The 15,776-nt window shown below is 31.3% G+C and overlaps 1 protein-coding gene across 1 annotated transcript in view; it reads left to right on the top strand.

Moving 5' to 3' along the window:
• LOC134687979 (protocadherin Fat 4-like) overlaps window positions 1–15,517 on the top strand; it is a 39,948-nt gene extending 24,431 nt beyond the window's left edge. The window contains exons 8-21 of the mRNA XM_063548477.1: window positions 925–1,110; window positions 2,562–2,683; window positions 3,205–3,373; window positions 4,093–4,226; window positions 4,475–4,652; window positions 5,609–5,767; window positions 6,292–6,432; window positions 6,689–6,811; window positions 8,470–8,658; window positions 9,477–9,670; window positions 10,240–10,609; window positions 12,117–12,471; window positions 14,259–14,299; window positions 15,337–15,517. Of these exons, the coding sequence (XP_063404547.1) occupies window positions 925–1,110; window positions 2,562–2,683; window positions 3,205–3,373; window positions 4,093–4,226; window positions 4,475–4,652; window positions 5,609–5,767; window positions 6,292–6,432; window positions 6,689–6,811; window positions 8,470–8,658; window positions 9,477–9,670; window positions 10,240–10,609; window positions 12,117–12,471; window positions 14,259–14,299; window positions 15,337–15,413 (2,438 nt within the window). The 3' untranslated portion in view covers window positions 15,414–15,517. The remainder of the gene's footprint in view (window positions 1–924; window positions 1,111–2,561; window positions 2,684–3,204; window positions 3,374–4,092; window positions 4,227–4,474; window positions 4,653–5,608; window positions 5,768–6,291; window positions 6,433–6,688; window positions 6,812–8,469; window positions 8,659–9,476; window positions 9,671–10,239; window positions 10,610–12,116; window positions 12,472–14,258; window positions 14,300–15,336) is intronic.
• Window positions 15,518–15,776: the final 259 nt, after the last annotated feature.

The following is a 15,776-nucleotide window of genomic DNA, read 5'->3' as shown; positions in this document are numbered from 1 at the left end:
ACACTTTGATTGGGAAACTTGTTGTTATTGTTATTTGGGTATCATTTACAATATCAGCACTCAAATAATAAATGTAAAATCACAAAAATACTGATCTCCAAGGAAAATTCAAAACATAAAATCTCTTATCACACGGCAAAATCAAAAGCAGAAACACTCAAACGAACTGATAACAAATGCTATAATACTAACTTGGTACAGACATTTTCTTATGCAGAAAATAATGGATATTACCTGGTTATAAATCTATATAAACCTCTCACTTGTTTTACAAGAGCATTTAGTATAACATAAAGAGAGACAATATGAATATGAATCACCTTGTTATGTATATTTCTACCATGATGGAGATGTGCATCTTCAGATTCAGTCGCATTCTACAATTAACGTGAATATATATATATTTTTTAAAAAGTTATAAAAACATTATTATGTCTGTATTTTCAAAAATGTAAACATTGTTTTGCCAATCATCTGTTTATGTAACCACTTTGAATCTCCCCTTCTATTTAAAATATTTTGAAGCGAAACTGTATAGACATGTACCTATTCACAATTAACATGAGTTGCTAACATTCGGACCACCTAAATATAAGTCAACCAACGGTTAAATGTGTGTCATGTATCCTGTTCTTTGTCTTGTCGTCGTTTGCTGCATAGTAATAGTTTGAGTTCTCACTGTTTGCCTTATGATTTGAGTATTCCTCTTTTAGTGTCTTCCATTTTTCATAAACCATTTGCATGACAATTTTTTATTAGACGTCTGAATTCTTATTAAATTGATCGCTTACACTAGATATTGCATTAATGTCTTATTCTTTTTGTTTATATCCGATATCACATATCCTTATATAGTTATTTTTCTTTTCCCTTTTTTCTTTCTTTTTTTGTGTTTTGCTCTTTTAATTGTTTATCTTCTCTTAGGTCAAAAACCAACGTTTACCAACCTGGATGATACTGTTGCAATAAGTAACAATGAAGTAGCCGGAACTGTTCTATTTACTGTCGCTTCAAGTGATAGTGATATTGAAGATGCTGGACTATTAATTGTAGCACATACAGCGAGCTCTGGCTCTGCAGCAGCCTTTTTTGAATTTGACCTTAATACAAGTAAGACTTCAAAATGATTATTTAATATATGATTGAGCTTTTATTCATTACATGCAGTTCCTCTTAGGTATGTGCTGTTCAAAGCAAAACTCTTAATTCAAAAGCCAACGTATATGTGACGGTAATATACTGTAAATTATATGATCATAACCTGAGTCAACAAAACAAACAATGTTTTATACCTAAAGTCATAAATTGTCAAAACCACAATGTAATACACACAGAAACCAACTATAATTGACATTTTAAGAAAACAAAGGGTGAGTTTAACCTGGTTCTGTCGCTTTTATGGCAATGTTGAATATAACATTAAAATGACAACATTACATGATAGGACTGCAACAAAAAGAATTGGAAGAACATATGAGACATAGAAATACACTAATAATAACTAACAAAAGGTACAAGGATGAAAATTTAATACGCCAGAGGCGCTTTTCGTCAACACAAGTCTAACCAGTGACCCTCATATAAAAACAAATTCGAAGGCCAAAGCAAGTACAAAGTTAAAGAGCGTTGAGGTACAAAATTTCCAAAAAAGTTGTGCCTACAACGGCTTAAGTTTTCTGCCCGGGATAAGAACATCCTCATTAATTTAGAATAATTCATACTGTTGCCAACAGTAAATTTATGAAAATGACTATACAATATATATACACGTATTACCAAATTGGTGACTAACTACAGAATATAAACGGATTCATGAAACAACGTAAACCAGCACATACAAATTTTCAGCCGCGGTAGCCAAAGAGATCAACGTACAAAGTGACTTTACGTTTGAATTTCTAAATCTTTCTCAAAAATGGGATAGAATTAGGATATAATTCAAGATTAGGTTTGTAATACTGATATAACATCTATTTAGAACAATGAAAATTACAATACTTAGTATAAAATTGTGGTAGTAATTAGATAATTAATTGTATTATCTACATGTTGCTATGTTGGTGTTTCTTCTAAATCAAACTGTAAACCAAATATATAGTATAAATTTAGTTGAACCAAACTAAAATCTAAAAAATGAACTGGGTAATTAATTATCTTTACCTTAACACACGAATACAACAGAAAAAAATAAGAAAATAAACGATAAGACATTTGAGAAAATCAGATGAAAACAACAAATATAATATCAACACTAAATAAATGAATTTTCGATAGAAAAGTACCGTGACACGTCTTATAGCAATGAGAATTCATACTCAGCAAAACCGTCACAACCGAGAATAAGTCTCGTTCAGTAATCAAAAGTTCAGACGACTTAATGACAAATCACAATGTAACACGTGGTAAAAAGTCCTTAGTTATAGAATATATTGGCAAACTGTATTTATGTTGACATGTACAGTCGTTGATATATCGCAATTCAATAATCTGATCATTCGGAGAAATAATACTTATTTCGATATCTAAAGTACATTTAAATCTCTTCTTTTAATGATAAACAGTGGAAGTTAAAATCAAGTCTGGTGTGTCTCTTACTCCTGGAGATCATACAATGACATTTACTGTAACCGATCCATGTGCACGATCATCGACAGGTATTCTGACGATACGAGTGGAGAATGATGTAAGTATAAATGTATAATTCATTGCATTTAAAACATGATAATCCAGTACGTGATAATTTGAAAATTCCTAGATTATATTGCACACCAAGACAATGATTATGTTAAGCATTGTAACTTTTAGAGCACCAATGTCTGGTTTTCTATTAAAAGGGATTAAGACAGTTGACAGTATTTATAAAATAAATTCACGGGAACATTAATGTTTGTCCAAAATACACAAAAAAATCAAATTTATCGAATAAATCTAGACCTTGAATGGACGAACGATAGTTGTTCATAAAACGGAAGCATACCAAAACATTTAGGGGAATACACAGAAATCACATCAAAACAAGTGCTAAATTTTTTAAAGTATAACGTAGAGGACAGAGTTAAAAGAGTCACTTGAAGTCAGAACATTTTAATAGATGTTGGGGTGATGAATGTTAGAGAGCGAAGGAGAAAAGAGGTTGTACTTTGCAAATAAATCGCTATACTGTCATCTCCTTGAATAAGTAACATTTATATTTTAATGTTGCAGCCACCAGTAATAACAAGTTTAACTAACAGTAATTCAACGACTATATCAGAGGACTTATCATCAGAGATCTTACTTCACACTCTTATTGTCACGGACACACAACCTACCATTTGTTCCCTAGTGTCGACTGGTGTTCCATTTGTAATCAAACGTATTTCTGGTAGTACAAGTAAGTTGTATCAGCATAATTATCCTAGAAGAACTGAAACAACGCTGTGTTTGTCGAAGCTGCATAAAGAACGATGACCATGAGTTCATTTACGTATGTGGCTAGGGAATAGGGTAGGGTTTACACTTACAAGACTGTTATGTATTATGCGCTGTTTATTTCCCCGTGAAATGCATACGGTATGGTAATATGAAATTGTCTAGATTCATATCGATGTTTTGATTGGCCATAAACATAAACATTTGTCATTTGTTGAATACAGTAAATTGTTCTTACTACGTCGTTTTTGTTTTTTTGTTTTTTTTGGGGTTTTTTTGTAGCCTTTTGGCAAGCATGTTGTATTATTAACGTTTAACCAACATGTATTGTCATTCAAAGCATCCGCCTAGTTGTAATTATAAATGCTACCTTATCCGTCATGATTGAAAGACCTTTTGGGGGTATTTTTTTCTTCTTCACAAAACTGACCTTCTTACTCCCCATTTAAAGGTAATAAATATCATAGATAGAAAGACCATATCATTTAAATGTGCATATTAATATCAATATTCATTTCTGCACCTTAAACGTTTGATAAGTTTTATTTTTCTTTTAGTATTTCTTTGTTTGGGTTTTTTTTTTCGTAAATTTTGTCGTTGATTATAAAACTACGTGTTTATACATGTAATACTTCAGATTTTAAATTGCCTGTATTTCTATCTACTTTTAATATAATTTAGATTATGGAATATTCTTATCTAACGGAGCATCCTTAGATTATGACGCACAGAATGCATATGTCCTAGACTTATCTTGCACGGATGGTTATGATGATACAGCGGGTATTTATACAGTCAATCTTATTCGAAACGAGGTGAGTAGTTGTTTGTCATATCAATTGTTACACGTATTTTTTTCATTTTTTTTCATAGACAATTTATTTAATATTTAAATCGTTTAGAAAACCATGCCAGATGCGTCATCCATCTGTGATCAGCTTTAGCTAAAACGTTTTAAGGAAAAAGTTGAACTGGCTTAGGTAGTATGTCCATGGGCGAATAAATAAATATGTATTTGTCACTGAGTAAAGACAAACAATTAATCATAACTAAATATTTTTAGCCTCCTACGATTAACGGACTTCCAAGAGCAACAGATATACAAGAGGACGTGGTCACAGAGACAACACTTTACACATTTTCTGTGACAGAACCAGAAAACACGGCAGTAACATGTTCTGTCACTGCAATTACACCAAATACAAATATTATATTCATGAAGCCATCCACAAACTTTAATGGTGGGTATGATTTCTGAAAACTAATTGGTTAATGTGAAAACGAAAATCAACATTAAACAGCTCAATTCCTTTTCTGTTAGTTTTCTTTAACTCTTCTGAACCGTATAATTTCTATTCATAATTTTTCCTTTAGCAAATTGTAATTTTATTATCTACATATGTTGAATTTAGTGAAGTAATGCAATTATAGTTTTGCCATTCTATATATAGCTATCCAGTGATGTGAATCTCTTGACAATTTTCTTTTTTTTTTTGTGTTTCCTTGTTATTTAAAGTCGGCGCGTGATTTAATTGATATGTGATGTACCTCAAAGGTTATACATATAAAATAGTTCTGATGCTATAGAGTAGTCATCATCATTATTGTTCTGCGGCTGTGAAGTATTTTTCCAAATGAATTAAGCAAAAGCTATTCTGCGTCTTCATGATAACTTCTTTTAAAATCTGTATTGCGTTTAAATAATGTTTATTGTACTACGCTTTCAGAAACATTACTTAATTGGACAAAATATCTAACTATCATCTTTATATGAAAGACATGCATCTCAATTAGACAAAATAAACGATTGAACGACAAATTAGAAAAAATGTTTGCATACGACATGCTCTTATATTTATATCAAAACACTGTTGTTGTAGGGGAAAAGTACCTTTCTATAGAGATGGTTGTGTTTTGCATAACTCCTATGATTTCTTATTTTTTTTTTAATCCAATGTGATTCAAGATTTTATTAACCCATGTTTTTGTTAACAAAAGAAAATGTTTTAACTCTTACGCATATATCTTATCCTTACGTTCGTTCTTAAGATATAAAGTATGCGCTTCCCTTAAATGTGTGCATACATCGTGTAATGCAAAATAACATATAAATCATGTTTATGCATGGCATTATTTAAAAACTATGCTTATTTTATTTACAAAAGTCAGCTGTATATGTAATACCTTCTTCTTGCAGAATTTGATATTATTTTGCAATCAAACCCCAGTTTACAATATGATGTGGTAAGAACTTATAGAATTGACATCGAGTGCAGTGACGGTCGACGCCCCGATTCCAGTGTCTTCTTTATGAATGTTTTACGTAACAAACCACCTGTATTTTCAAACCTTCAAAGTAAGTTTTTTATGCATATATATATATAATAATAATAATAGATGAAACAAGTAAAAAATTAGTATATCTGTAAATTTAAAAGGAACAAAGAAACTGCACGTACTGTACAATCAGTCTGCATATTCAATAGCCTGAAATTATTTTATTTTAAAATGCTTTAAAACTTAAATTAAAACAACTTCATTCTGCCATGCAAGCTCTGTAAGGCAACTTTCTTTTGTACAGTATAATGCATGCACTGCTTTATTGGGAACAAAACAGGGTAAACATATCGTAATTTGTTGATTCTTGCAAAGTAGGTAATAATAATTTACATAAACATGATAAACTATACTGATGCAAAAAAATGATAAAAAAAAAGTAAAAAATCAAACTTAAAACGCAAATTAAAAAGAATAGTGAATGCAAAAGATATCCGTTGTAGATTCAAAGGTACAAGTCAATTGTTTCTGTTTTAGAGATTATATTTTAATTATCAAATTTTCTTTAATGAAATCTAATTGACTCTGTGTTTTTTTTTTTAGATATAACCTCAGTTTCGAGTGTCGCATCATTTATTGGACAAATCGTCTTCGACGTTGATATATCTGACCCAGAAAATGACCAGGTGGAGTTTTCCATGTTTTGTGTACCATCAGCCAACTGTCCATTCGAAATATATCACTGTATGTCAATTTTAATGTAAAAGATGAACTGTCTAATTGTATTTTTTTGTATACAAGAACAATATGTTATAAATTTTACGAGATATACTGCAACAATAAAAAATTTAATTATGATGTAAAAAGTTATTACAATAGCATTTATTTCATAGTAAATTAATACAATCGTCTCATTATATTTATTTTATAAGCTTTCAGTGTCAAATATATGTCACTGAAATTTAACCAATTACATTTCTATTCTTTCAATATTTTATAGCTGGAGAAATAGTGCTGAAGCGGTCTCTTGAAGGTGAATTTATACCAGCTTATGATATATACGTTTATGTAACTGACGGGAAGTCGACAACGGGACCTAGATCATTGACAGTCCATGTACTAGGTAAAATTATGAATAGATGACATATTGTTAATTGTTCAAATGACGATATATAGAAATTTTCATGAATAAGACCTAATAAATAGATTGTTTGAATTTATGCTTAGCTGTAAAACTGACAACTTTTGTTTGAAGAATATCATTTTGTAAACAATTGCAAACTGTTTGTGCCGATATTTCTGGAGAAAAACGTAGATGATTGCCAATGAGAAAAAAAACGCAAACTTTAAAACCGCTAATCAGATCGACGAGAATAAAAAACAATCCACTTACAAGACAAGACTTTGTTGAAGACAAAACTTTACGACAAAAGAGATGATTTCAGCTTTCCAATTATGAACTTTCCATTTCTAAGTAGCAACATTCCAGCAGCACCTGCATACAGGGTATATATCTCGCAATTGAAACGATATTCCCGTGCTTGCATTTCCTATCATGATTTTCTTGATAGAGGGTTACTGGTCACAAGGAAGCTATTTAACCAAGAGTTCCAAATGGTGAAGTTGAAATCATCCCTTCGTAAATTTTACGGACGCCATCACGAGTTGGTTGACCGTTATGGAATAACCGTTTCACAAATGATATCGGATATGTTCCTTACGTCGTAACTACAATCCCCTTCCCTTTCATGAATTTGACCCACCGAATTAGACTATTTACCGGATTAGTAATCACATAAGCAACACGACGGGTGCCGCATGTGGAGCAGGATCTGTTTACCCTTCCGGAGCACCTGAGATCACCCCTAGTTTTTGGTGGGGTTCGTGTTGTTTATTCTTTACTTTTCTATGTTGTGTCATGTGTACTATTGTTTTTTCTGTTTGTCTTTTTCATTTTTAGCCATGGCGTTGTCAGTTTGCTTTAGATTTATGAGTTTGCCTGTCCCTTTGGTATCTTTCGTCCCTCTTTTACAAGAAGAAAAAAACTCATAAGAAATAATACGCGGATCTTAAAGACATAACAACAAATAAATTAATCATGTTTACCAAGAACAAAACATCAATCAGTACCTATGTAAAAATATATCATAATCAGACTGATTTTTACTTGTGTGCAAAGCAAAACATATATCGACAAGTTGTAGAACCATAGGTGTGCATATATGCATGACTTGTATTGTTTGTCCCTTCGAATCTAACGACACTTCGACATTGTGCACATGCATATATGGTGCTTAACATATGTTCTACAAGACCTTGTAAAGGCAAAGGTTTTCGTTAATTATGTACTAGTTTCTTCTCGTGTAATAGAAGACAGCAAATATCAACTAGTATCACTAACCAATCAAAATATTTCCTATAAAAAAACAATACTTAACCAAACGTGTACATAGGTCAGTTAAATATCCAGGACAATGCTAGAGTATGATTTATATTTAAGAGAAATAAATGTGCTGTAACAAAAAATGTAAGATATACAAAGACGCAAAGCACTCATACTAAAAATTTCCAACATTTCACTTGATTACACAAATCTTGCATAGATAAGATTATCAGATAAATGTAACAGTCGTATACCTGTGTTCAAAAGTCATCAATCGATTCAGAGAATACAAATTCGGGTCCTTAAGCTAATCTATGTTAAACGTTTTAAACTGTAGTTCTTATAGATAGGGTGTAATTTGTGTTGATGCCTTTACACTTCCTTCTATCCTATTTCAGATATAAACTTTGTCCCTGTTATAAGGAATCTACCACTACCGTCTGCCTTAGTAGTGTCAGAAAATTCCGCTCTGGGTTTGAGTATTTTTCAAGTATCTATACAAGACAATGATGGTGCAGATACACACACATACACAATGACGTCATCACCATCTGATGGGGTTTTGTACTTCGATATCAATCCTGCAAGTAAGTTATGACAATACTGGTTTGTGTTATTTGATTTTAGGAGAATCAATTTAATTTTAGAATAATGTACATACTTGGATATATAATGCATCTCTGTACTAGCTGACAAGTAAAGTAAAAGTTTAAAACTGATTCATAAAGAGATTTGTATTGTTTTTCGTTTGAAAATTACCCTTTTAAGTAAATATAAACAAGTTTGAATAATTATCTACAGGCTTAATTTGTTCGGCAGTAAATGAATAAGCGGACAATTGATCGTTAAACGTCGTTTTTTGAAACCCCTGTTAAGATATCTTATTTATTTTTAATTTTAATGCTCTGTATGAGGGGACGTAGGTCAAATCAGTGGTGGCGTTAAAACAAATGACGTATTCTCCTGAACTTAAAAAAGCGAAATAAGATTATTCGAAAAGCTAAGCGTCTCATGTTATGTCTTTGTTAAAAAAATAAAAAGATTGTCCTGTGCAAACTATTTGATGTAATTCTTTCATGAATTAAAGTCAAAACGTGCTTCCTGTAACTGTACAGAAACAGACTACTATATCTTACAACTTATAGTTTTTGCCCTTAAATGTTTAAAAGTTATAGTATATCAAAGAAATTACCAGTAACATAACAGAAACTGTGTAAACCAGTAATACGCAGTAATATTTTGATACTTAATTCGTCATGTACAGCATAACTTTTCCTAGACATGAAACCAAATGAAACTATTACTACAGCATGCGATAGACAAAGTTGTATACTTGAAGAACAAATACAGTTATTCAATATGTCTTTTTATTTTGGAAACTTACTCTTAATTTTACTTATTATAGATGGCCTTTTCAGTACCTCTGCATCAACGAATATTAATTTCGAGGGCGTATCGTCAACTTCCTTCACTTTTACGATAACAGTTACTGACACAAAAGATTCGACATCTCAGAATCTATCTATAAGTATAGTCAATCAAAACGAGGCTCCGGTGTTTACAAAGAAGGCGTACGCTCTAAGTGTTGATGAAGGTGTGGTATGTATTGAAATTTGAATAAGATCAATACTGAGATGCATAGCCGTGGATAATATAAAACACATAGACGCGTTTTCTTTAATCGAAAGAACAAAAACAGAAACACGTGTTTGGATTAATGTAGCATGGCTTTTGCATTTTACGATTGTTGTTGACAACTGACAAAATGCTGACAATTTGATGATGTATCTCGTTTATAAATATATTTTATAAACAATTCGCAATGTTCGTATATTTGGGATTGGTATTTTTTACTATGGCAATGACTGAAATAAGATAAAGTAAAAATTGTGATATATTCTTTGTTATGGCTCGTATATCTGTAATTGAATGGGTGTTTACCGTTGCAAAATTTGACCATGGAACAATCATTTATTTTTGTATTGTTTTTTTTTATTCTGGAAATCATATATATCTGGTAGAGCAATTCTCTATTCAAGAGATTACTTTATTCAGATGAGTTGGTTACTACCTACAATATGGATCTTTATACTCTTAAGGGAGGAGGGTGCATGTTAAGTTTATCAAGCACCACTGATCATCTTGATCATGATTAACATTTTTTTAAGGCTGGAACTACTTTAGCTGACCCTAGTTACCTCTACCAAGATGAGGATAATGGTGACACTCATAAGTTTTCAATGACCTGTGCTTCAAATGTTGGATATTTTTCAATAGCTCCAACAACAGGATTCATCAGCCTGACTACTAACATTGATGTTGATGCTGTTGGTTCTGCTACATCTTTTATTTGTACCGTGGTTGTGTCAGACGGGTCTTTTACCGACAGTGCATCTTTAACAATAACCGTTAATAATATAAATGACAACACTCCAAGGTTTTCCAATAATCTGTTCACCTACTACTTGGATATTAACTACCCACTTAACTCGGTTTTCGGTTCGACAGTTGCAACTGATGCCGATACTGGACCTTTTGGTAAGTGATTTTAACAATCCTTCGTATTTGTTTTAATGATTTGATAAATCAAAAAGAATGAAAACTATAAAGATACTTCAATGAAAGATTCCGGTTGTATTTAGACTTTGTTTTTTTTATACTTTTAAAATTACTCACCTAAGAATAAATGACGTTTAATATTTGACCAAATAAGGCGTCTTGTATTCAAATGTTGTGGACTACATTAAAATATATTTAGCAAGGACTCAGGAAACATGTTTTGCAGTTGTTGAATTCTTTTTATTATTATAGTAACATTCAAACCTTGATAAACTAGAGACTTGAAATTATATTATTCAATACATATTTTAAAACAATAATCTGGGTAACGCACACATCTGACAACTGCTAATTTATAGTTTTCAGTTTTAAAATTCATACAAAGCAACCTCCTACAAATGATTGTATATACATTACATAACTTCAAAGTTGAGCATATACCAGGGCTTTCCTTTCCTTTAATGATTTAGAAGTATTAAATTGCTGCTCAAATGGAATGTATTAAACACAAATTTTCTCGTGGTAAGGTTGAATTCACCCCCATTAAAGTGTAAATACATACGGAATTCATTATTAAGGTTGACCAACATGTCATATATGTTTCAAAATGCTTTATTTCTACTTTTCGTGGTCACAAAGATATGTTCTTTGCTTCAATTGTAAATAATTCGAATGTTCACATGACATTAGCAAAACGATTGCTACTAATGTTTATTTATAGGGACACCCGAGAAGATTTCGGAATATGACGACATTTTAATTGCTCAATCGTCTTTTAAGTGATTTTAAGCTTTTGTTTGTCACTTTATTCTACATGTTCTCCTCGATTATAGTCTATGCATTTAGGTATATCACTGAGTTTGTATTCAAATCAAACAGGTGCCACCAGTGATAAAGAATTTGCTAACGTTGCGTCGATAACGTATATTGTTATTTTCGCAACGTCAAATTATAACTTATCAAGACAGGATGTAGTCTTCGACTGAATTTTTATCATTCAAACTTATTTAACTTGAAAACGAGTTCTGGACCCCTCTTTTAAAAAATGCCATTGGGTTTGTTTACATGAGAAGATTTTGTGTGTCAATTTTCATGAAAACGACATATGAGCATAAACTTAAAGGACATCTATATCTAAACAGAATTTACAAAAAATTAAACAAAAAACAGCTAGTCTTAATCTTTAAAAACAAAAAAAGTTATGTATGTCTGAAAAAAGAAAATCACGTCCACCAACCCTAATTTTGAGCAAATATATAAACGTTCGACCTCATTTTACTCAACAAGTAACATATGCAGGTATATTTTTTATTACATATTTGATTAAATCATGCAAAAATAGCCTATATGCAAATTGTCAGCAATATTTTTAATATGGGATCAAAACTCTATCGTATGCCCTTTTTTTTCTATGTCAGTGCCAGAATTTTTTTTCGCTTATGAGTTTTAAATCTTTTTAACTCCCTGTCACTGATGTTTTTTCCAGGAAATTTCATTTATAGCATTGACCAAACAGCCTTAGGGACAGAAACATTTGGAATTCAATCAAATGGAGATTTATACTTGAAGAATTCTCTAACAATTTATGGCTATGGTTCAAGTATTAGCTTTACTGTTCATGCTACAGATACTGGTAGTCTTCAAGGGACAGCAACAGTTTTTATCGTTATACCACAAACTACTACAACCACCACAACTACAACGGAACGACCTATTACTTTTTGGGAATACCCTTCTAATCCAGCATGGGTTATTATTGCTGGTCTTCTTGGACTTATAATTATTGTTTTGCCGTGCTACATGTGCTACAAAAACGGATTTTCTTGTACATGGAGAGGGCGGTAAGTCAACTAATATTTCAGACAAAACGTGTCAAATACCTTATTATTTTGATATGTGAAACTAATTGAAGCTTTTTTACCATATGCAATCGGTATATGATAAATATAGATTCTTCCACTGCATCGAGTGTAATGCGATATTTATCCACTCGAGACAGTTAAATTTTTTAATTTAAAACGCGAGGCTTGCCCGAGCGTTTTAAATATTTAGAATTTAACTGTCGAGAGTGGATAAATATCGTATTACACGAGATTTGGTGGTGGAATCTGTTTTTCTAATGACGAGGACTTTTAAAACTTATAATTTAACTATCGAGATTGGATAAATCCGATAATCCACGAGTAACTATATAAGAATCTGTTTCTCTAATGATTAAACAATACATTTTCTCTTTTTGTTAACCGAAAATCCCCTTCGAGTACCTTTCACATTGCACGAAGTTGTCAATTTCATTAACACCTGTTAGCATATCTATTCAGCCTGTAAGCTAAAAAGGTCATGACCCTTAAAATCATCCAATGATCTTTTGAGATCACCAGCAACCATTAGTTGATTAATTTGTTTTATACAACAGGTTCGGAAAGGGATAAATTTCAATAGAATTAGAGAAATCGTATTAGCTCACTAGCACACTATGTAACAAATTTATCTTACCGATATTCTATATTTGGTGAATTTATACTAGAGTTGTCGTATCTGCAATCGTACCACATCTTCTTATAGTAAAGTGTTCAAGTATTAAATTTTAAGAACCTATTTCCATCGGTCTAAACAAAAAAAAACTTATGTCAACTATAACAATTTAATATCAACAACCTTGATATAATAACATTAAACAGAATTTTCAATTCATTTAAATAATCAAATGGTGGGCCAAATTCATAACTCCACTACTACCCGTGTATTGAAATAAGCCCTAACTCCCTACATACCCTTCTAACCTAAAATGGAATAAACACGGTCTCCAAGCGAACGCTATTAATCAATAATATGCCTAGAAATATACATGTTATCTAATACAAATGATAAATGTCTAAAAATATCCTTTTTCATATTCTTTTTACACATGATATAGTTTCCTGAATTACCAACATTGACAAACAAATATAACTGCAATTTATAATGAAGGTGTGCACATTTTGGGCAGCTGATTTCAATGTCACATAATCTAGTTGACTCTGTTAGTTGTAGGGGAAACTATAAACAATTGACATACAAGTAGGAGCTTTGGACAGTTATAACAGCAACATAAACTATCATTTCGTTTCATTACTCATGTCTTCACCAAATTACGATACAACAGTAGTTTTGTTTGTTTACAAGTTCAGTCATTTAAGTTTGTTACGTTTCATGTATTTTCCTTTGATCTCGATAAGTTTGTCAATACATTGTGTTTTAACGCACCGGCCTTTGAATGATTTACATGTCCTGAGATTATTTTAAGTTTTTAATCTAAATTTATGTTTTGAAAAAAAAAATATCGATTTGCAATAGCTGCCTCTTATCTAAATTCAGCTTCTATAAAAGATATACTCATTATTGAGTCCAATCGGATGATTTAGTACCACAGATCGTACTTGACCGCAAGCAAATTTTCTAGAAGACTTAACATGACTTAATTATTTATTGTTAAATCTTAAATACGGGTTCCTCATCAAAATACCAGTTTCAAATCAAAGTGTGTTTACAAGAGATGACTAGAAGACGGACAAAATACTATTTATTTTAGGCCCCGAAAATAATAATTTAAAGTTTCAATTCTTTAATACCAATGGACTTTTTATAGGCCTGGTGACTACCACGAAAAGCTTCAAGAACCATCTGAAAGTGAGTAGAAACTGTTGTATATCTAAGAGGTTGGGAGAATATTGTCGGATTTTTACACATATTTAATGATATTGCCAACCTGTAATCATTATGTAAATTTCTCAGGTGTTTATTTCAAACAAAACCTGTTTTCCTTGTAAAAAAATACATGAACATGATATTCTGTGAATAAAGGATAATGTCTATATCATACCGGTAGCTCGAATACTGGTAAATGAAAAGCATACTTATTGACTCATTCTAGTCACTTGTAAACTAAAAACTAACATTTATAATTAAATAACACTGGAACAAAGACTGTCTCTCGCACACTATCTCTTAAAAAATATAGTACGTATATCAATGTAGAAAAAAGAAGATGTGGTATAAGTGCCAATGAGATAACTCTCAATTTAAGTCCAATTTGTAGATATAAAAAAGAAACATTATAGGTCAAAGTACGGTCTTCAACACGGATTCCTTGCTCACAACGAACAGTAATCTATAAAGGGATTTAAACATTACTAGATAAGTGTAAAACCATTCAAACGGGTATACCAACGGTCTAATTTATTGAAAAACGAGAACTTGTTATGAACCACATCAACAAACGACAACTTCTGAACATCAGATTCCTAATTTAGACTTATCTCAATCAAAATACATATTAACACTAGTGAACAGTCACTGAATGTCCATCTTATACTTGAAGATCGAATATCAGCAATGACAAGATTCTTGAATTACTCAGTCTAGTTACTTGTAAAAAAATATAAACTAACATTTATAAATAAACTGTTCTGTTACAAGGACTGTCTCTCGCACTACCTTTCTGTGAAAATATATTATACACTATTAAAACAAACTTTTAATGTACCATTCAACACTGTCTCCGGCAAATTTTAATCCATGGCTTCCAGAATGCCACAGTCAGTACTACAGATCTGGGAACGCTCTGCAACAGAAAAAAAGTGCATATGATCTTAAACATATATTGCTGACACTAATATGATTATTACAAAATTCGTTTTCCTTTATCTTGTTATTGAATGTTTCAGTAAACCAGCAAAACGAGAGACCAAATGGTTCTTCTTCTCGTAGTTGGAAACCATTGAAATGGTATGAGCGTCAATGAAGACATAGTATTAGATTTTACAGTACAGTTAAATATAGACAAACTCTAAAATCATGTTTCATTTGTAGTTGTAATTCAATTTATTATTGTTGATTATGGAAAAATCTTATACAAATTTTTTATCTTTTTATTTCTTTATTAATAACTGTTCATAACAACATATAGTATTCGAATATTTAGATTTTTCTACCATCAATATAGCATTATTTTTTACTTTAAAACAGATTTACTTCTATTGCCTCTGTTCAAAATAATTTAAGTCTGATATCTTTGATGTGTTTCTTCCTTTAATATAATCAATTATAGAATCAAAATGATAATATATTGTTAATAATTGGAACTATGCATTTTAGTATGAAATGT

This window comes from Mytilus trossulus, chromosome 1, assembly GCF_036588685.1.
Source record: "Mytilus trossulus isolate FHL-02 chromosome 1, PNRI_Mtr1.1.1.hap1, whole genome shotgun sequence".
In the NCBI taxonomy this organism is placed as follows: Eukaryota; Metazoa; Mollusca; class Bivalvia; order Mytilida; family Mytilidae; genus Mytilus; species Mytilus trossulus.
Note: the sequence above shows the minus strand (reverse complement) of the source record. Positions and strands in the feature narration are given on the sequence as shown.